This window comes from Stomoxys calcitrans, chromosome 4 (genome assembly GCF_963082655.1).
Source record: "Stomoxys calcitrans chromosome 4, idStoCalc2.1, whole genome shotgun sequence".
In the NCBI taxonomy this organism is placed as follows: Eukaryota; Metazoa; Arthropoda; class Insecta; order Diptera; family Muscidae; genus Stomoxys; species Stomoxys calcitrans.
The window spans coordinates 155,844,688-155,866,838 of record NC_081555.1 but is presented as its reverse complement, the minus strand read 5'-3'; the positions used below and the strand labels follow the sequence as shown (position 1 = coordinate 155,866,838).

Below are 22,151 nucleotides of genomic sequence, written 5' to 3'. Positions count from 1 at the left end.
TAAAAATGCATTTAGTTTCTTTTAAAAAATCCGCAATTACTTTTTGGGCAACCCAATAAAACTAAAATCCGATTTTATGAGATCGGAAGGTCAGGTTTATATACAAAGAATACGATATCATCAAAAATTGTTTGGAAAATGTTTTTATACCCAAGATGTTTGCAAAATTATAAATACCCAAAAAAGGTTTTTATTGGGTATTTAGAAGTTTACCCTGTTCCTTAGTGGAATGTTCATGGGCAACATTTGCATTTGAGACGCTGGTCGTGGTTTCTCATGAGCGTCCCGTTTGTCGTGCTTCTTTTCGTGAGTCGTGATCATGATTTCACTCACGCACGAAGGATTTCAATTCAAACACCGTCACGTACGATCACGTGATTGGATTTGCATCTGATCTACTTCACCGTTCCCGCCCTGAGCCCTAATCTCCCACCTATGGAAACAGTAGTAAACGGATTTATTCTCTACTTTAATCAAGAATCCCGCACAGTCTATTGTTACCTTAAGTGCGTTGGTAGTTGAGTTGGTTGTGTTCATGCCCAAAGAGCGATTGTTTCATACTAAGCCTCTAACTCTCATTTATTATTAAACAATTACAGTTTCATTATAAAAATTCCCACATGTTGCAAGCCAAACCACAAAAAGGAAACTGCTCACTGGTCTTTGAGAAAAAAAGGATAATTGAGCAATTACAAACTATTCCTATAAATATATAATGCAATAGATAACTTGATAATTGAAAGCAACACCCTGCAATCAGTGTCTAATTGTAGTTCACACCAAGAAAACGAGAGACGTATATTTCCCGTAGATGGGACCAAAAAGATTTCTAGGAAATATGTCTGCTTGCAAAGACCCTTGTATTTGGCATAACTTTGTCGTCGTCATAAATGAACAAATGTCATGCCACAGGGTTCATATTGAATATATACTAATTCCTGGAGGGGAAAAAAGGGACTGCTATCGAATGACAAGTTCCTTAGCCGTCGTTCCTTCAATTTTTGTATTCCTTTTTTTGCCTACAAAAGCACAACAAGAACAACAATCAATGCTTGATTGCATATATCAGACCAATTTCTTTTTACCAACAAAAGTCATGTTTGTAATAATGCAAAAAAAAATGGTATGGAAAAAAGTTTGAACTACTTAAAATACTCGTACGACATGCATACATCACACATTACATACGAACAAACATACATACACATGTTCAGATATCCAGAAAAGGCGCACCATTTTTTTTTGCATTCATCAGTTGTAGAGACTTGTGCGACTGGTGGTAGGTAGGTAAAGAGTACTGGTAGTAGTAGTATGTTGCCTCAAGTACACTTGAAATGGAATGGAGAGTACAGACAACATTAGGCCAAACATATGCCCGAACACATGAAGGGTAAAAATGCATATGTGAATAAGTGTAAATCGTGGGGGGGAGGGGGAAATGGCAAATATGAATCGCGCTACAATGACATTAATTCATATGTATGTACGACATATCATATACGCATTTAGAAGACTTAGCACGCGCTGCCATATGGCAGCTACTCCCACCAACATCGCTATCGCCATCACCACCACCACCACCTATATAATTCTTTAGTCATCAAATCCAGAAAGATGGCAAAGACAAAATCAAGTGCTCCTTTGAGAGCATGCATGGTGGTGGTCGCATTAAGAAGTATATGCAATATATGGGAAAATATTTTATATTTAAATATAATTTTTAGTCTATTGATTGCATTGGACTGGCTAGCTGTACCTGACCTGTTTCGCTGCAACATTTGGTAGTCAGAACTGTAGTAGTAAAAGTGCATCAGACTTTAGGTTTGGTTGAAAAGAGGGTGCAGATATTAATCCGCCAGTAATCGGCTTGTTGTGCGCTCTAAAAACTATATAGTAACCTCTTAAAAAAAATTGTATGTTAGGAATTCTGTACTACTTACAAAATCCTTATTTGTTTTCAATACCACTCCTCTATGTTGGTTCATGTCTGGTATTGTGTCCCCACCTAAGTGTCGGTATCTATTAGACGCGAAAGCCGGGCAATGACAAAGAAATGCTCCAACGTCTCATCATCTTCCCCGCATGTCCTACACATGCTATCACTTGCCGCACCGATTTTAGATAAGTTAGCTCGTAGTCCTATATGTCCCAATAGCTATAGTGACCTCGTTCTTACTTCCTTTCAGTTATAACCTCGTCTTCTCACGATCTGGATCCCCCCCATAGGATTTTCGCCGTCCTACCGACCGTTTCACTGTTCCACAATGTTGCATGCGCATTCGTCGCCCACTCCCTTAACTCGGACTACATCGACTCGAAAGGTTTGGGGTAACCAAGTTTATTGACGGCCGTCCTCTGGCCTTCACCGCCAAATCGTTCGCACCACCACTTCACTTCATCTGACTTTACTTTTCGTTTAATTAAAGAGTCCCAAAGGCCTTCATTGATTGTCTATTTTTAAACCACAGTAGCGCAGAGGTTAGCATGTTCACCTATAACGCTGAACGCCTGTGTTCAAATCCCGGAGTGAATGTCAGAAAAATTTTCAACTGTGGTTATCCCCTTACTAACACTGGCTACTTTTGTGACATTGGCTATGCGGCACGCTATAAAAAGGAGGCCCCTATCATTGAGCTTAAAACTTGAATCGGACTGAACTCATTGATATGTGAGAAGTTTGCCCCTGTTCCTTAGTGGAATGTTCATGGGCAAAATTTGAATTTGATAAACCTGTTTAATATGCTATTGAGAAAAATTCAAGGTTATGTTGAAGAAAACGTGTCTTACGACCTCATTCGCGAACCGTTTTACTTTAGGAATTTAGTTCCATTGTGCTCATCCTAGAGGAGAAGAAGAATATAGTTAGAGTTTCAACACAGTACTGTCAGTATTATGAAACAGAAGTAAAGGAGAAAACACACATCGAAAAAACGAGAAGAGCCAGGCAGGCCGGGTAAGACCCTATATCGGCGAATGTGTCGTCCATTCAGCCACTTAACGCTCCCACCAGAGTTCAGAATGACGAGAAAAAGCTTTGTGCCAGGAGAGAGTCTAGGAATGGGAATTTGTATTCACTCATAATTCTGTGTCTTCTCGCAATCACAGGGCGGTGACATAAATGGTGAGATCGGTTTATATGACGGTTCTATCAGGTTATGGACTGATTCAGACCATACTTGGCACAGTTATTAGAAGTCATACAAGAACACTTCATGCAAGATTTCAGCCAAATAGGATTAGAATTGCGCCCTCTAGAAGCTCAAGAAGTCAAGACCTAAGATCGGTTTATATGGCAGCTACATCAAAACATTGACCGATTAGGTCCATTTACAATCCCAAACGACCTACACTAACAAGAAGTATTTATGCAAAATTTCAAGCGCCTAGCTTTACTCCTTCGAAAGTTAGCGTGCTTTCGACAGACGGACGGACGGACAGACGGACGTGTGGACATGCGGACGGACATGGCTATATCGACTTAAAATGTCATGACGATCAAGTATATATATACTTTATGGGGTCTTAGACGCATATTTCGAGGTGTTACAAACGTATTGACGAAATTATGGTGGAGGGTATAATAAAAATCGGCACGGTTGTTCTTTGAAATCGGGCCATAAATACGAACTGATGAACTAATGGTTTCTTATCGGGAGGTCGGTATAAAGGGCGCTATATCAAAATATGGACCATCTTTAACGTTTAGGTGATTTCAAAAAACAGACGGGCGCACATATCGAGATGGTCTATGAATATAACGACCATATGTATGTTAGAATACTTTGAAGGGTTGAAAATGTATTGATGTGTTGCAAACGAAATGGCAAAATAGATAACTCTACGGTGTTGAGTATAAAAATAGAAAATTTAGTAGGTTTTGGCCGGGTTTGGTAGGATTTTTCTTAAATTTTGGTAGGAAATAATTTTCTTCAGTGACAACACTGGTCCCAACAAAGCGAAGGCCAACATTTAGGTTCTATCGAGAATGGCGCACAGGTTATATTTTATCCCTTTGATGCTAAAAATCTGGATTCGAATCCCGTTGAAAACATCAAAATCATAATTTTGAATTCGACGTAAAAACCTTTTTTTAATCGTAGGCACTCTGCAAAATATCCAACATAATGGTACATTGTGGAATATATTGTATAGGGAGACCTCGATATCAGAGTATGTTAAAATGTTATTGCGAACATTTGTCAATATGTTGACTGTGACATTTCTCCCCTCTGTAACTGTGATGCACGGAATACATACGGAATGTGGAGTATTAAGTTATAGCTATATAGAGCTGTAAAATGTATACCCCAAGTGTATGATTCTGCTATTACACGTCTAATGTTTGTAAAATGCTATACGGAGGATTATATGTAAATTTCCGTCCTTTCTGGTGTAGTTATTTTAAAAATCCTTACTCAAAATGACTATAAAATTGATTTTCATATTAACTATTTATTCGTAATTAGTGTCAATTTTAGTTTCTCTCAACATTTTTTTTTTAATTTTGAGAAATGCATTTCAGAAATAAAAATCTATTCTCCGCTTTAAGCTTACATTTTGTAATGTATCAGTTATGGTATGAGAGGACATTGAAGTTGTTCACATCACCCTATACCACATCCCATCATTCATTGTAAAGCTGACGATGTACTTTTTTCGATTTTCTTTTTTTTTTTTATAAAATTTTCATATATTTTATAAAAGAACCACATCATCGAATACATACTGTGTGCTGCTGTTGGTGGTGGTTGTTCTACTGCTGGTCCCTGTTCTTTTTTTATCGAATTTTATTGTAAGCCTTTTTTTATTAAGACGAATCCTTCGACGTCCTGACGTCGTTTGGTCCTTAACAAATTTCATGGCGTGTGGTGTTGAATGTTGATGTGTACGTGTGTATGTATGTCCATATTCAATCGAGTGGATTTTTCGTCATGCATCGAAGAGGGATATTAAATATTGCTGGTTTAGCATTTATTACAGCTTTCTTGCCACTTCAATTAAAATTAATGCATCCTCATAAACCTTTTAAAAAGTAATTTGAATTTCTGTCACAATGTTCGCATAAGGAGATTGGGAGGGAACCATTCGATGTGGCGAAGCATAAGTCTTGCTTGAACTAACCATGGTACTCTTCTAAACTTTTTGTCCTATTATACCGCCCACATTGCGATGGTTCTGAATGCTGTCGGATTTCTCTATAAACTTCAGAATTTGAGGTATTGTCAATTTGTAGTCTATTGACGATTTTGTAGTTCTTAAGCATCAGTGAGAATTCCAATTATTGGGTTGCCCAAAAAGTAATTGCGGATTTTTCATATAGTCCGCGTTGACAAATTTTTTCACAGCTTGTGACTCTGTAATTGCATTCTTTCTTCTGTCAGTTATCAGCTGTTACTTTTAGCTTGCTTTAGAAAAAAAGTGTAAAAAAAGTATATTTGATTAAAGTTCGTTCTAAGTTTTATTAAAAATGCATTTTTGGGCAACCCAATATATCGCCTATTTGAGGTTTCTGTCAGTTCGATAATACGCTCGATAACTTTTTTTAAATTTGATCGAACCTAAGAAATCCAATTATATCGCCATTTGAGGTTCTGTTCGTCCGATAACAAGCTCGATAACTTCAAAATTTATGGAGCAGCGTAGTGGTGTCTTTTTTGTTGACATATGGATTGTTTAAAGAGCAACACACGTTGTGGGAGTATCTTCGCATTTGGATGATGTTCAACGTTTCAAATCAAATCCATTTTGAACGCGATTCTATATCTAACAGCACAATCTTAAAGCGATGTCACGAGATGGCTACGAGCAACACACGGGTTGGAACTCTGAGATTCGATTGGTGTGGTGTTCATCGTTATCACGAGAAGCTTAGCTGAAAGCTAACGAGCTCGTCCTCAGGTTGCGGTTAGTGGAATGGTCCGTATACGTAATAGCTGCAGCTCCTTACTTTACTTTAATTGGCTATCACAGAACATTTGTTCCACTACTTGTTACTCATTTTGTTACTCGATTCGTTCGCCAACATAGAAAAAAAAATAAAATCGGTCTCAATCACGAAATTAATTGATCCATTTAATTTTTTAATAAAACCCGATCATGAAAACGAATATATAAAATCTTTGGAATTTATTAAAAAAGAATAATTATTTAATAAATTTTTAATTTTTATAAATTAAAAATGATAAAAAATCACGATCGTAATTGAAATAAATTCGGATTCAATTAAAAAAATGATATAATCAGTTAAAAATTTCAATCACAATCGTAATTGAAAAAAAGTTCAGATTCAATCAAAACATGATTGAGTCAATTAATTTTTTAATTGAAATATTCCTAACTTTCAATCACGGTCGTAATTGAAAACAAAAATTCGTATTCAATTAAAACAAATGATTGATTCAACTAATTTCTTAATTGAAAAAAAATTTTGTTCAATTAAATGTTTGTTTTCAAGTTTTTTCCCTGTTAGGGCGAGATTATTAAATTTTACAATTTTTGTTCGTCTCTGTGATACAAGTACCACATTCACCACGCTCGGGAACCCTGTCTATTAGCTGTACTTTTTCCCGATGCATGTACTTTTGTGTAATGACAGACTTTTTTTCTGTGACAATTACACACTTCCGTGGTACACATGATTCTTCTGCACATCTGTTGGAAGTTGTATTGATGGCTTAAAACGCTGGGCAAAGGCAACGGATCTCGCTGTTGCTGCGTGTGCCCAGGTTGGAATTCCGGCCGCGCTCTGTCGATTTTTTTTCATTTTCAAGTTTTTTTTTTTTTACCAGAGTAAAGTTTTTTACCAAAGTAACGTTTAGAAATATCTCTCACCGACTCAACAACATGACATATGCATTGGAAAGGGATAATTTTTGTAACAAAGAGTGAAGGTAGTGTTGTAAACTTTAAAAAGACAATGTTATCTACAGCGGTCAAAAAAAGTATTCATCATTAGCAAAATTGATAATAAATTCACTTATTTTGGGTAATTGAAGAAAATTTAAAGTAAACATTAATGCAGTTTTATGCAATAGTTTATTTTTCGTAATATGTTTTAACATAAATTCAAACAATAAATTTAATTAGCGCAAAAAATGCAATTTTATATAATAACACCAAAAACAGAACAAAAAGAGTATTCAATAGTTTATTTTTCGTAATATGTTTTAACATAAATTCAAAAAATAAATTTAATTAGCGCAAAAAATGCAATTTTATATAATAACACCAAAAACAGAACAAAAAGAGTATTCATCATTGATGTATCATCAAAGTCAAATTCAAATATTATTTGGGAATCCCCCTTTTCTGTTTTATTTAGTAAAGGAGGCTTTGCCCTTGACAGCAAATATTTAATTTCATTGAAAATATAGTTTTTGTCAAAATGGGTCGTAAGCAAAACGAGGTTTCTGATGAGGTAAAAGTTTTGATAATAAAACACCACAGGAATGGTTTAACTCAAAAAACTATCAGTGAAATATTAAATAGACCACGATCTACTATACAATCCATCATCAGAAAGTGGACAGAAACGAAAACTGTTGACAATAAACCAAGATCTGGTCGACCAAAAGCACTTTCAGTTGGAGATGTGCGTTGGCTAGTGCGGCAAGTTCAGAAAACTCCGAAGACAAATGCGACCATTCTTCGTAAAAACACTATGGAATATTTAGGGAAGGAAGTTACTACACAAACAATTCGAAATACACTCAAAAAGCATAGTTACAGAGGAAGAACTGCACGTAAGAAGCCCTTTATAAATAAAATAAACCGAGTGAAAAAGCTAAACTTCGCAAAAATGTATGTAAAACAGCCCGAATCATTTTGGAAAACAGTAATTTTTGCAGACGAGAGCAAGTTTAATCTTTTTGGGTGCGATGGAAAGGTCATAGTGTACAGAAAACCAAATACAGAGCTTGAAGAACGAAACACAGTTGCTACTGTAAAACATGGTGGAGGTGGTTTAATGGTTTGGCGGTGTATGGCGGCTTCAGGAACGGGAAATCTTGAAATTATTAATGGAGTAATGGATCATAAGTATTACATTGACATTTTAAAGAGGAATTTAAAAGATAGTGCTGTAAAACTTGGGCTTGGTAATAACTTTCAATATTATCAAGATAATGACCCCAAACATTCTGCTTTAAATACCAAGATGTGGATGCTGTATAACTGCTCCAAAGTCATTAAAACTCCTCCTCAAAGTTCCGACTTGAACCCAATTGAACATCTTTGGGAACATCTCGAACGCAAATTGAGAACGCGCAATTTTTCGAGCAAGAGTCAAATGCAACAGGTGATAATGGAGGAATGGACTAATATAGACCAAAATATAACCGCTAAATTAGTCCAATCGATGTCAAACCGTTTAAAAGAAGTTATAAGACGCGGTGGTCGAATAACAAAGTATTAATTTTTTTAAATTATGTTATTTATTTTTTTGTTTTTTTGCAATGATGAATACTTTTTTTGTTTAATTTTTTTGTGTTCAGCTGTAAAATGGCCCTTTTTGTTCCAATAAATACTATTTTTTTCTTTAAAAACAATGAAATTGTGTACATATATATCACACAAGCACTACTGCATCATTAGTTTAATATGTTTTTATTCCAATTGTCTTTTGTAGACTTATTAAAAAAAAAACATTGAATGATGAATACTTTTTTTGACCGCTGTATGTATATATGACCTCCAATGTAGGCCCTTTCAGGGGCATAAGAGCCCTGCCAGTGCGTAGAATCCCAATCAGGGGCGTTAGTTTTGTTCTTACTTTATTCGATTCATATTGTTTGCGGAAAAGAAGCAGATCTTCGCCAGGAATAAACCTGATTCGATCTCGGCAAGTACGAGTTGAGTTCTATTAACTAACTATTCTATTTTCCTAAAATCATCAAATCCATCAAACTGCACTGAAAGAACACTCCAATTCCGTTTGTATTTTAAGTTTTTCTTTTTTATTTCCTATTTCACCCCATGCGTGATTTTCTTTACAACTACCTACAAACTGTTCTTGTGAAAACAGCATGATTTTATCGATATCTTATTGATATTCAATGAGTTTTTGATATCCCCCAATTTTGTTTTATGTTCCTTTTGGCTTTTTCACCGTTGAATTCCCAGCAGGATATCTTCTGCGCAAACATGTCCAAATCAGCTTAAATTTTAAATAACTAAGAATTTCTATTTTTTTGTACTCGCTCAAACTCCAAACCCAGTTGGGGTTTGGAATTTGTACTTGTATGTATTTGCTATTTTGCATAAATGATTATGCTCACTTTATTGGTGGTGCTGGGCTGAGCTGGGTTGGTCTGGCATGAGGCGGTGGTGGTGGTGGTGGTGTTGGCAATGTTGTTGGGGTGGTATGTAGTTCCTTCTTTAGGTACATTCTTGTTGTTATTCTTATATCTGCTGTTATTTTATGTTTGCATGGACATGCTCTGTTGATGATTTGTTGACATTTAATATTGTTGTAATCACCATCATCGTCGGCGTTGTCGGTACAACATCATCATTATCATCGCAATCACCATTATGTGCTGCAAATTGAGCTGTTGCCTGCCTGAGTTGTATCAATGAATGGAGAATGAATGAAATGATGAACTCTACACCCAACCTAAATATCCTCTTACAAATTGTTTGCAGGGTTTGCGAAACACGAATGGCAGCATACTGACAGACAGACAGCCAACCAACGGGTATGGTTAGAAGTCTTTCATTTCAACAGGGGATGATTTGTATTCCGTTTGCTTAAAAATGGAAGGGTCGGGGAGTAGATTATCACCGAATGATTAACATCTTTATTTCTATTCTAATGAAATCAAAATAAAAATCATGTAATTTAAAGAAAATACATCAATGTTTTATACCAGTAAGCCCAAAGTCGCCCCTCTCAATAAAGCTAAAAATGTTTATAAAATATATAATTTTTATATTTCTAAAAATTGCGTTCACGGGAGGGATTGGCTTATATGGGAGTTATATCATATGGACCGATTTCGACCATTGATATTTAAAATCATCAAAGTACTGAACATGATAAATTTCAAATAAAGGAAGAGGCTGAAGATGTTTAAACGACGTTGGGTTTTAATGGCAGCTATACCTTAATAGGCCAGCGTGGTGCAGGGGTTAGCATTTCCGCCTGTAACACCGACCGCTTGGGTTCAAATCCTGGCGTAAACATTAGAACCTTTTTCAGCGGTGCTGGCTACAGTAGTGATGTATCCCGCCATGTTAAATCTTCTCTACCCCTAATCATTGAGCTTAAACTTTAATTGGACTGCACTCATGGGCATGACAGCAGTATCCCCTGTTCCTTAATGGAATGTACAATCCCATCATACCCATAGCGAAAAGGTAGTCTTTTTGAAAGCTGGTATGCTTGAGGCCGACAAAAGAAAGAAAGGACTGACCGAAGAACGCATATCACTAAATCGACTTAAAATGCTAAGGCAATCAAAAATATGTACCCCATGGGGTCTTAGGTCAATATTTGATGTAATGGTAAATACATACACCAATTCTATATGGATGACTTTAAAAATATGGTAGGAAAGTATATGACGTTATATTCTGAAATGCTTCATTTTGAAGGTCTTATTTATATCAGTAATATGTACTACATCATTGCTGTCTGTTTCTATTTAGAGTGAACCGAATGACAACCCTTTGTAGTGTAGTGCAATCACTAACACTACCCGGGCTGGTTATTTGCCATGAAGCATGTTGATGACATCGCAACAACAATGCTGGAAGTGTGTTGATTATGATGGTGGACCATGTACTAATGTTGATGAAAGGTAATCATTGCAGGTATTATGCATGATTTTCACATGCTGTGTATGGTTTGGCATTTAGTTAATCCTGCAGATGTTGGCGGTTGGGCAATTTATGTGAGTGTCGAAAAATCGAGCAAAAGTCCTTGTGCGATAATTTGTAAAATGAAAGAACTGTAGTAATTTGCGTCATTCTTGAAAATATTTTTTTTTTAACAAAATGTCTTTAGATATTAGAGGAAATGATTGAAAAGCCAACTGATTTAACTGTTCGCTCAGAAAGAAGGCGTATTTCTCATATTATGGCACCATCAAAATCTATTCAAAAAAGACCCATCAACCGAAACAATATTGTTCGGAGAAAAGGGCGTTGTTTATTTGAAATGGTAGCGCAGAGGTTAGCATGTCCGCCTATGACGCTGAACGCCTGGGTTCGAATCCTGGCGAGATCATCAGAAAAAATTTTCAGCGCTGGTTTTCCCCTCTTAATGCTGGCAACATTTGTGAGGTACTATGCCATGTGAAACTTCTCTCCAAAGAGATGAAAATGAGGCCCTTTATCATTGAGCTTAAAACTTGAATCGGACTGCACTCATTGATATGTGAGAAGTTTGCCCCAGTTCCTTAGTGGAATGTTCATGGGCAGAATTTGCATTTATTTGAAAATTCAGGTTGAGCGATTAATCGAACAATACCGAAAGAGGTGGTCGATTAATCGTGTAATATGTCTAATGGCCCTTTTAGACGGTACATCATGATCGTACTCATCGTGTATACGTGTTGATTACAGCGGCATATCAAGCGGGTCTGAACAACATTCATGCAGACACGGTAGCAGACGCGTTAACTGGCTACCGGGTGAATGTAGTCCTTGGAGTACGACCGCCACCCATTGCACCCGAAGAAATCGACCTCCCCCGGCAAACCAGAGTGATTCTGGCTCAATTACGTTCCGGCAGATGCAGCCGCCTCAATTCCCACAGAGCTAGGATTGATGCCGACGTGCAAGATGTATGTCCCGACTGTAACCAGGGACCGCACGATACACGTCACCTGTTTAACTGCCCGGCCAGACCCACTCGACTCAGACCCAGATCCCTGTGGACGCACCCCATCTTAGTCGCGGAGTTCCTGGGTCTTGACACTCAACAGAATCAAGCAGACGAAAGATAGTACACAATAAACTGCTACAACAACAACAACAACAACAGGTTTTGCCAAAAATGGTACATCAGTTTTATCTTTTCTTTGATTTTATTTAATTTTTCATACTTTACTTCTCAATTCCTAATTTTATTTGTCACAGAACATGTTTTTCAATATCTGTCAATTAATGATTACACATTTCTTTGTAAACGGTAATCGATAGACGTCATTCATCGAAAAATTATTTTGATTTTGCACCCATGACTGATGGTTATGTGTACATGTGACGCATATACCTTTGTTTTCACCAATACTATTGCACTGACCATACATCAGATGTGCCGTGTAAACTCGAACGCGTAAAGCTTGCCGCTTGAAATTTTGCACAGAGACTTAATAATCATGTAGGTCGTTGGGGATTGCAAATGGGCCATGTCGTTTCAGATTTAGATATAGCTCCCATATAAATGTAGTGTTTTGTCACTACTTCCAACAACTGTGCCAAGTACGGTCTAAATTTGTCTATAACCTCATATAGCTGCCATATAAACCGATTTCCCGTTTCCCGCAATTTTCGTCCGATTTAATTAAATTTTGGCACATTCGTTCCGACTTCCAACAACTGTGCCAAGTACGGTCTAAAAACCCATAAAATTATGCCTTCAACTAAACTTATTTTGTACAAAAATCAAAATTCATAGATCGTTATGCCCTCCTAGGGCTGGCAACACTTGTGCAGTATTTACTTTAGGTAAAGCCGTTCGGTCTCTGCATAAAAAGAGAGGTTTTCTATCGTTGGGCCCTTAACTTGTATCGAACAGCACCCATTGACATGAGTACGGCTTGTGCGCTCTAATGAAAAATAACCTATTTGTGTACGGAACTCCGTAACGGTACACATAATCCCTTATCGCCGTTCATTCTAAGCATTTTAGTCGGTGTAAGTCTGGTATCGTATCAACACTTGAGTATATGTGCCGGTTAGCCACGAAAAGCCGCAATAGCATAAGAAATACTTCATCGCCTCGTCTTCTATCCCAGATTTCCTACACACTCTAACTCCCACAGTATCTGTTCTGCATAAATAAGCCTGTAGTCCTATGTGTACCGATTTGAAGTCTTAAGTCACATACCTCCTTTTTCTTTCGATGGGTTCACTGTTCCACAGTGCTAAAGGCGCGCTTCTACATGGTTGTGGTTAGCTTACTGAAATTTTTTTAGCTAATAGAACAAAGAATTTCAGCGTTTTCGTCAGCGTATCGTACTTTATATTATCTGGCCCGAATAGCTTAGATTATAGCGGATGTCTGAAAGCAGATAGGAAATTTTTGTCGATTTCAACCTGACACTGGTAATCCAAGCTGGCTGCCAACTAACCGTCGAACAATGTTTCGTATATTCCCGCCACGATTTAAACTCAGGCATTCAGCATCATTGGTGGACATGTTAGCTTCTGTGTCAAGGGCCCTCTTCGTATAACCTTCTCTAGTAGATATTAAATGTAGTGAATGAAGAATCTCTCCAAGCCATTCAGACAAAGACGGAAGACAGCCCATCATGAAATATATTAAATTTTTTTTTGCATAGAAGGCTTGTTTTTCCCTTTCCTGCAACCTCTTATTTCGCATTTTTAATACCCACCCTAGCAGGATGGGTGTTATTTCGTCGTAAAATTCTAAGACTTCTACATTCTTTTGAAATAAAGATATTGAGCAGAAATTTTGCACCGATTCTCTTTTTGTCCATAAGCAGGGTTAGTTGGAAGATGGCATATGTCGGACTATCGGATCTACCGATCAATGGTCCTAAGTTCATAAAAGCCACATTATTACATTGCATACTCGGCTATTAAAAGGAGGCCCCTTACCATTGAGCTTAAACTTGAATCGAACAGCACTTACTTCCTGTTCCTTAATGAAATGTTCATGGCAAATTTGCATTTGCTTAGGCCGACCTTACGACCTTATGGCCATAATATCCGAATATTATCCTCGGAGTTTTGGCACAGTGAGTTGTGTTATGACCCTGTTGTTGTAGCAGTCTTGTGTGTTCCTATCTTTCGTTTGCTTGATTCTGTTGAGTGTCAAGGTAAAGGAACTAAAATTGAGCCAAAACTACTCTGGTTTGCAGGGGCAGGTCAATTTCTTCAGGTGCAATAGGACGCGGTCGTTCTCCTAGGACGACATTCACCCGGAAGCCATTAACCACATCTGCTACCGTGTCTGCATGAATTTTGTCTAGACCTGCTTGATATGCCGCTTGATCTAGAGGTTCTCGCTCTTGTAGCGATAAACCTCACGCTCTAGATTATGTAGATCTACCTTAAGGCTTCTGGGCGGTGGGTGGTTATCTCTGCGATAACAGCCCAAAAGGTATTGCTTAGACGGCATATTAGGACCCTCGTCTTCCATGCCGAGTATAGTTTAGATAGCTTAGATATAGCCCACATATATAGAGATATCTTCCGATTGAATTCTTTTGCCCACTAATGGCGCATTTGTTACCCGATTTTGCTGTATTAGAACCCTACACATCCTTTCTGCTAATGGTTCAGGTCTGACCATATTTGGATAAAGCTACTATGTAGATCGATTTCCAGATTTAAAATCTCCCTTGGCGTTCATGCCGATTTTGGTCTAGATCGTACCATATTTCGATATAGCTGCCATCGGTTCATAAATTATACTTTTTTCATCTAATTTTTGAAAGTTGGACCTTAAAACTAGGCTGCTGAAGGTTGCTTTGGAATTGAAAGTGCCGATGTGTCGATTTCTGGGTCTTCTAGGAACTGGCATAGTGTTATGTCTCACCCACAATCTCATTTTCGTTTTGAGGTATTTGAGCTTGAATTAATAACAGCAAAAAAGTTTCAAAATAATTTTAATTTTGCTGGGTGTATCTCAAGGAACTGGGGCAAACTTCTCACCAGTTCCCAGTTCCTTAGTGGTATGTTGTTGGACAAATTTGCATTTGCAGGTGAATCTCAAACATGGACTGCCGAAAGTTGTCTTGTAATAGAAAAATAGACGGAAAGTGTCGATTTGTCGTTTCTGGGTATTTTCTCGGATCTGACACTGATGAATAATTTTATCACAACTTTACGAATGCCACATTACGCTCACTGTAGCATCTATGCCATTGAGGTAGTTTGAGTAAGAGTTCATGGTGTTTATACACTTCACTTTGAGTAATTTTTAATTCTGCTGATTCTATACCACCATGCAATTAGTTTTTTTTTTTTACTTTTTTGTACTACCTCTGCTACCGATGACAATGACGGCAAGGATGGTGATGATGGCGATGGTGATGTTTTGCTCATTTTGTTTTCTCTGATGCAGACGGCTTGTTTCGTTGGAAGGCTCACTGGCTGGCTGTGTGCCTGTGAAATGAAATGAATGTCCGGCCTCTCCGTATCAGCTTCTTCCACTTGATATACGTAGCTAGACGTATATTCGTACACGAACGTTTTTATGTACAGGCAAATGTGTGTGGGAGAGTTTTTGTTGGCCTTTGGCTGTAAACTTTTAATCTATCCCTGCCGCCGTCTTCATTTTGTTTGAATTTGTGATGTTTTTTTTTCTTTGGTCACTCTCTATCTCTCTCTTTCTCCCGGGTTTGCATCTGAAAATTTACATATTTTTAATATTTGCAATATTTCCACGCGTTCTTTGCTGCCATGCCGTTAGTTTATGAATATTTCAATCTCAATTTTGCATTGATTTTTCTGTAAGTCCTTCGCTAGATAACCGTCCATGGATGGCGGCGGTATTGTTTTTCATGGAAAATCAACCGACAAAGACTTTCTCACACAATTTTATTTTAAATTGCAATTGTTTTTATTCTTTTTTAATATCTTCCTCTAACTCACTGACTGGAATCTCGTTATTGTTGTTGTTGATGGTGCCTTCAAAAATCCGCTTCCCCTCTTAGTTAATGTTGTATACGTTATATTTTTCAATAACTTTAATGCATTCTCTTAATTCTTCTTTCCACATTTTTCCATGGTTCTTTGTTGTGGAATTGTCTGCTCTATGGTGTGCGGAATACGTTAGAATTTTTTTTTTATCTCTATATAACATTAATATCTACTCCCGCATTATTCGCCTAGACTGTTTTTAATCACATTTAATGTAAATAATTCAAATCGTTGGTATGGTGGATTCGCGCTGGGAGATGTTTTGCAAGTTGGGAATTTGATTTTGATTTTAAATGTGTATCATTTATAGGTACTTTAAGGAAAGGACTTGGATTAATTTTGTTAGTGAAGCTATGGTATGAAAAAAAAGATACTTTTGACTCTAAGTGACTAGTAAGCTTTATTTGATTAATTTTTTCCATCCGGGAAGACTTCATGAATGAACAAAATAAAAAAACAGTTATTCAGTAAAAATGAGATTTTGAGAATGACAGAACATTCATATATGTATGTACGTGCATGTATTTGTGAAACATAGTAAGTTAATTTGAGTACTCGCCAGAGTTGCCACAGAGTATAAAACAAAATAGCGTAAAATAGCAATAGAGGAGAAAATATCCCACTGTCTTGTAACAGAGACCAGTAGTGGAATTCTGTAAAATGTTTTACGACAATCGTTTAGTTAAATAGTGATAACAGAGAAGTAAACGAATGGTATCAAGTAGCTACTTTAAATAATAATCGAAATCATTAAAATCTGCTGTTTTCGCTTCCGAATAGAAAATCGTCAACTAAACGAGGGAAATTATTTGGGGTTATATTTAACGACGAGAAATAAAAATCATTATTTACAGTGACTTCAGAGCATTTTTTTATTGTCTGATTTTTATAGGGGAAAATTCTTTATAGGCACAGGCCATAGTACTAAATCTAGATATGTCTCAAACTTTTTTTGGTCGGCTTGGTCGTCGTGACAATGGTAAGTCGACCTAGCCACGTCCGTCTCTCTATCCTGTCGATATTACGATAGCGGTCGAACGCATGAAGCTATATCCTTGAAATAGTCATTTGTAAATTGGCCATTTCGGTTCAGATTTCGATATGCAAATTTGCTCAAGAGCATTTCATTACGGAACAGTGGGCATACTTCTCTCATATCATTGAGTGCTGTCCGATACAAGTTTTTAAGCTAAGTTTGCCGATACCATTTGGAAGAGGTGTTTACACAACTGATTATCGTGCAACTTAACTTTCGAGTCCCTAGAAGCTGCAATTTTTATCCGATGTTATCGAATTTGACTGATATTTAAGACGTAGTGTTTTATTATACCCTCCACCATAGGATGGGGGTATACTAGTTTCATCATTCTGTTTGTAACTCCTCGAAATATTCCCCGTGAAGCATATATATTCTTGATCGGCATGACATTTGAAATCGATCTAGCCATGTCCGTCTGTCCATCCGCCCGTCCGTCTGTCTGTCGAAAACATGCTAACTTTAGAAGGATTAAAGCTAGCCGTCTTAATAGTGGGATAAATGGGCTATATCGGTCCATGTTTTGATATAGCTGCCATATAAACCGATCTTGGATCTTGACTTCTTAAGCCATTAGAGAGCACAATTCTTTTCCGATTTGGCTGAAATTTAGCATGAGGTGTTTTATTATGATTTCCAACAATTGTGCTGAGTATGGTTGAAATCGGTCCATAACCTGATAAAGCTGTCATATAAACCTATCTGGGGTCTTGTCTTCTTGAGCGTCTAGAGGGCGCAATTCTTATCCGATTTGGCTGAAATTTTGCTCGACGTGTTAGGTTATGAGTTGCAACCATATATGGGGTTATGAGTTCCAGCCATATAAACCGTGCATAGGTTGCGGATAGTGAAATACTCCATACGGATTAGCTGCAACGGCAGTCGCGGACAATCAGCGGTAACGAGCGGAGAGTTTCAATGAGAGGTCGGGTGGCACCGGCTCTTGCACAAATACAATACAAATATTGGCGCCATTCAATAACCAATGGCCACTCCCCGCGGCTATCGGTCCATTGGACCGGAACCAGCTTGCTCACCTACAGGAGCTTGACGACGATCACCACCTCCAAATGTGGTTACAACAACAACAAGTGAAGTTGTCCTGAGTTTGATGCCAGACCACCCATCTACAGGTGAGAAATAACCAAACCGTCGCCGTAAACATTTAGCTTACCACCGGCGATCGAATTTCCTTCTCCAGTTTAACTTCTGGTTAACAATCATATGCATAACTTGGCCTCTGGACAGAGCAGCATCTCTACCCATCCAGAACCAGCTTCCCAGACCTTGATGCAACCTCTGTCCCACGAATGCCCCTAAACGTACATTAGATTTGCTTTTTTGGTAAATGTAATAGCTGAGGCTTAAGTAAAGCGGAGTTGTTCTTGGGGCACATAATTCTCGAGCAATGTTTAGTTCAATTATCCATTTAGATTCTACAACACTCATATCTATTGATTGATATATTTATGTACATCTAGCTAACTCCTTTTTTTTATTTTACTTTGTTTCTTTATTTTCAGTGTCTCACAACAATCAGTACAATCCGCCGGAGTTGCCTCCAATGGTTTCGTCAAAGGAACAAACCTTGATGTGGCAACAAAATTCTTATCTAGTGGATTCTGGTATCCATTCGGGAGCTGTAACCCAAGCCCCCTCATTGTCCGGCAAAGAAGATGAAGAAATGGAGGGTGATCCATTGATGTTCGATTTGGACACGGGTTTTCCACAGAATTTTACCCAAGATCAGGTGGATGATATGAATCAGCAGCTAAGCCAGACACGTTCGCAACGTGTACGTGCCGCCATGTTTCCTGAAACATTGGAGGAGGGCATAGAAATACCATCAACACAATTTGATCCACAACAACCGACCGCTGTGCAACGTTTGGCTGAACCATCGCAAATGTTAAAACATGCTGTTGTCAATTTAATCAATTATCAAGACGATGCTGAGTTGGCCACTCGTGCCATACCAGAATTGATCAAATTGCTTAACGATGAAGATCAAGTAGTTGTCTCCCAAGCAGCCATGATGGTACACCAATTGTCGAAGAAAGAAGCTTCCCGTCATGCCATTATGAACAGTCCCCAAATGGTGGCAGCTCTTGTGCGTGCCATTTCGAATAGTAACGATTTGGAAAGTACTAAAGCTGCCGTTGGTACTCTTCATAATTTGTCACATCATCGGCAAGGTCTCTTGGCTATATTCAAGAGCGGTGGTATACCAGCTTTGGTGAAACTGTTATCTTCTCCTGTTGAGAGTGTTCTCTTCTATGCTATAACCACTTTGCATAACTTGTTATTACATCAAGATGGTTCAAAAATGGCCGTACGTTTAGCTGGCGGCCTTCAGAAGATGGTCACTTTGTTGCAACGCAATAATGTCAAATTTCTAGCCATTGTCACAGATTGTCTACAAATATTGGCCTATGGCAATCAAGAAAGCAAATTAATTATATTGGCTTCCGGTGGTCCCAATGAATTGGTGCGCATTATGCGTTCCTACGATTACGAGAAGTTGTTGTGGACCACATCGCGCGTCTTGAAAGTGTTGTCTGTTTGTTCCAGCAATAAGCCAGCTATTGTCGATGCCGGCGGTATGCAGGCATTGGCCATGCATTTATCCAATCCCTCGCCGCGTTTAGTCCAAAACTGTCTATGGACTCTGCGAAATTTGTCTGATGCCGCCACCAAGGTTGATGGCCTTGAGGGGCTTTTGCAATCGTTGGTTCAAGTTTTAGCTTCTACAGATGTCAATGTAGTCACTTGCGCCGCCGGTATACTCTCGAATTTGACTTGCAACAATCAACGCAATAAGGCTACAGTTTGCCAAGTAGGAGGCGTTGATGCCCTGGTACGTACCATTATCAATGCGGGCGATCGTGAAGAAATCACCGAACCAGCTGTCTGCGCTTTGCGCCATTTGACCACACGTCATGCCGACTCGGAAATGGCTCAAAATGCTGTTCGTTTGAATTATGGTTTGTCGGTGATTGTAAAACTTTTGCATCCACCATCCCGTTGGCCTTTGATCAAGGCAGCCATTGGGCTAGTACGTAATCTGGCTTTGTGTCCGGCCAATGCGGCACCGTTAAGGGAGCATGGAGCTATACATCACTTGGTTCGACTCTTGATGCGTGCTTTCCAAGACACAGAACGTGTAAGTTTTCAACAATTGAGATATTTTTGTTTGACTCGAAATTAATTTTCTTTCGCCATTATTTTCAGCAACGTTCTTCTGTTGCCACAACAGGCTCCCAACAACCTTCGGCATACGCTGATGGTGTCCGTATGGAGGAAATTGTTGAAGGCACAGTTGGCGCCTTGCATATTCTGGCCAGAGAGTCACATAATCGTGCATTGATACGCCAACAATCGGTAATACCGATATTTGTTCGTTTACTCTTCAATGAGATAGAAAATATACAGGTAAGAAAGCAATAACATCTAAAGATGTTTAAAAAGAAAGTTTATTAATTGATTGGAAAATTCTTTGTAAATTATATGGAGCAAACTAAAGTGAAAGGAAGATATTGGTAATGTGTGTACCACGACCTGTATGAGTTACCCAACGACATGCACATAGTTAAACGTATTGAAACACATTACCTACATTTGCTAAGGCATAGAAGCCGAAGTCCCAGGTACAAACACATTTGAATCGACATCCTTGGATGGTTTTCGCCAAAAGGGACATCCGAAACTTCCATGGAAATAAAACAAAAAAATTTAGAAATCAGACAATAGCACAACACTCGGTTTAGCTTAGGCTTAGCTTCACCCTTAATTCACCCCTGAATGAGTTTAGCTCATTATGGTACCCTATAGAGAAAAAGAATTTACGTGAGAAGCAAAGAAAAGGAGTATGTACACTCGGAGTAGGAATGAGATAGATATTCAACATGCTCGCATGTATGCACATCCCGCCCGCCCAAATTTCTAAACGGTGTGTGCTTATCAGTGGTCATGCACATCTACATGCTAAATTTGCAATGAACATTCCATTTAGGAACGAGAATACTTTCTTTCATATCAATGAGTCCGATTAATGTTAATGATCAATTATAAGGGGCTTCCTTTTTATACCCTTCACCATAGGATGGAGGTATACGAATTTCGTCATTCTGTTTGTAACTCCTCGAAATATTCGTCTAAGACCCCATAAAATATATATATTCTTGATCGTCATGGCATTTAAAGTCGATCTAGCTATATCCGTCCGTCCTCCGTCACGCTAACTTCCGAAGGAGTAAAGCTAGCCGCTTGAAATTTTCCACAAACACTTCTTATAAGCGTAGGTCGGTTGGGATTGTAAATGGGCTACATCCGTCCATGTTTTGATATAGCTGCCATATAAACCGATCTTGGATCTTGACTTCTTGAGCCGCTAGAGGGCACAATTCTTCTCCGATTTGGCTGAAATTTTGCATGAGGTGTTTTATTATGACTGAGTATGGTTGAATTCGGTCCATAACCTGATATAGCTGTCATATAAACTTAACTGGGGTCTTGACTTCTTGAGCGTCTACGACGTGTTACGTTATGATTTCCAACAACAGTGCCAAATATAGTTCAAATCGATCCATAACCTCATATAGCTGCTATTTAAACCGATTTGGGATCTCGCCTTCTTCAGCCTCTAGAGGGCTTCTCCCATGACTTTCAACATACGTGTCAAATATGGTCCGTCGCGGCCTGTATCCTCAGCTCCCATACAGCTCCCATTTAAACCGATCTCTCTATTTTACTTCTTGAGCCCCTAAAGTGCGCAATTCTTACTCGAATTGGCTGAAATTTTACACGATGACTTCTATTGTGGTCTCCAACATACAACTCAATTATGGACCATCACTTGATATAGCTCCAATATTATTTTCTTTTATCCTTTGTTTGTCTAAAAAGAGATATCGGGTAAAGAACCCGACATATGCCATCTTTGGTGGAGGGTATATAAGATTCGGCCTTGCCGAACTTAGCATGCTTTTACTTGTTTATGCCAAGTTCGAACGGCGTAAGAAGTTAGAAGAAAAGTTTTAACATGTTTGGGCAACTCACAAATATATCCAGCAATAGTAAGGGGATAACCATCGAAGGAGCATGCCACTCCCACGTAAGTTGTTGTTGTTATAGCAGTGTGTTGTACACTGAGGCGGCAGACCTTGCCGATGAAGGATTTCATCCTGTCAATCCGGTACGTACAACCGGCTGCCTTGGGATTGACCACGTAAGTGTATCTTGTCTACGTATTTGAGGAGACATTCTAGAGATATGTTTA

At 38.3% G+C, this 22,151-nt stretch overlaps 1 protein-coding gene across 7 annotated transcripts in view; it reads left to right on the top strand.

The window, feature by feature from the left end:
- The window catches only part of LOC106096056 (armadillo segment polarity protein), a 59,405-nt gene that overhangs the window by 19,760 nt on the left and 17,494 nt on the right, over positions 1-22,151 (top strand). For all 7 annotated transcript variants that reach the window (XM_013263587.2, XM_013263583.2, XM_013263581.2 and 4 more), the window contains exons 3-4: positions 18,397-20,036; positions 20,105-20,305. In XM_013263587.2, coding sequence (XP_013119041.1) covers positions 18,397-20,036; positions 20,105-20,305 — 1,841 coding nt within the window. The remainder of the gene's footprint in view (positions 1-18,396; positions 20,037-20,104; positions 20,306-22,151) is intronic.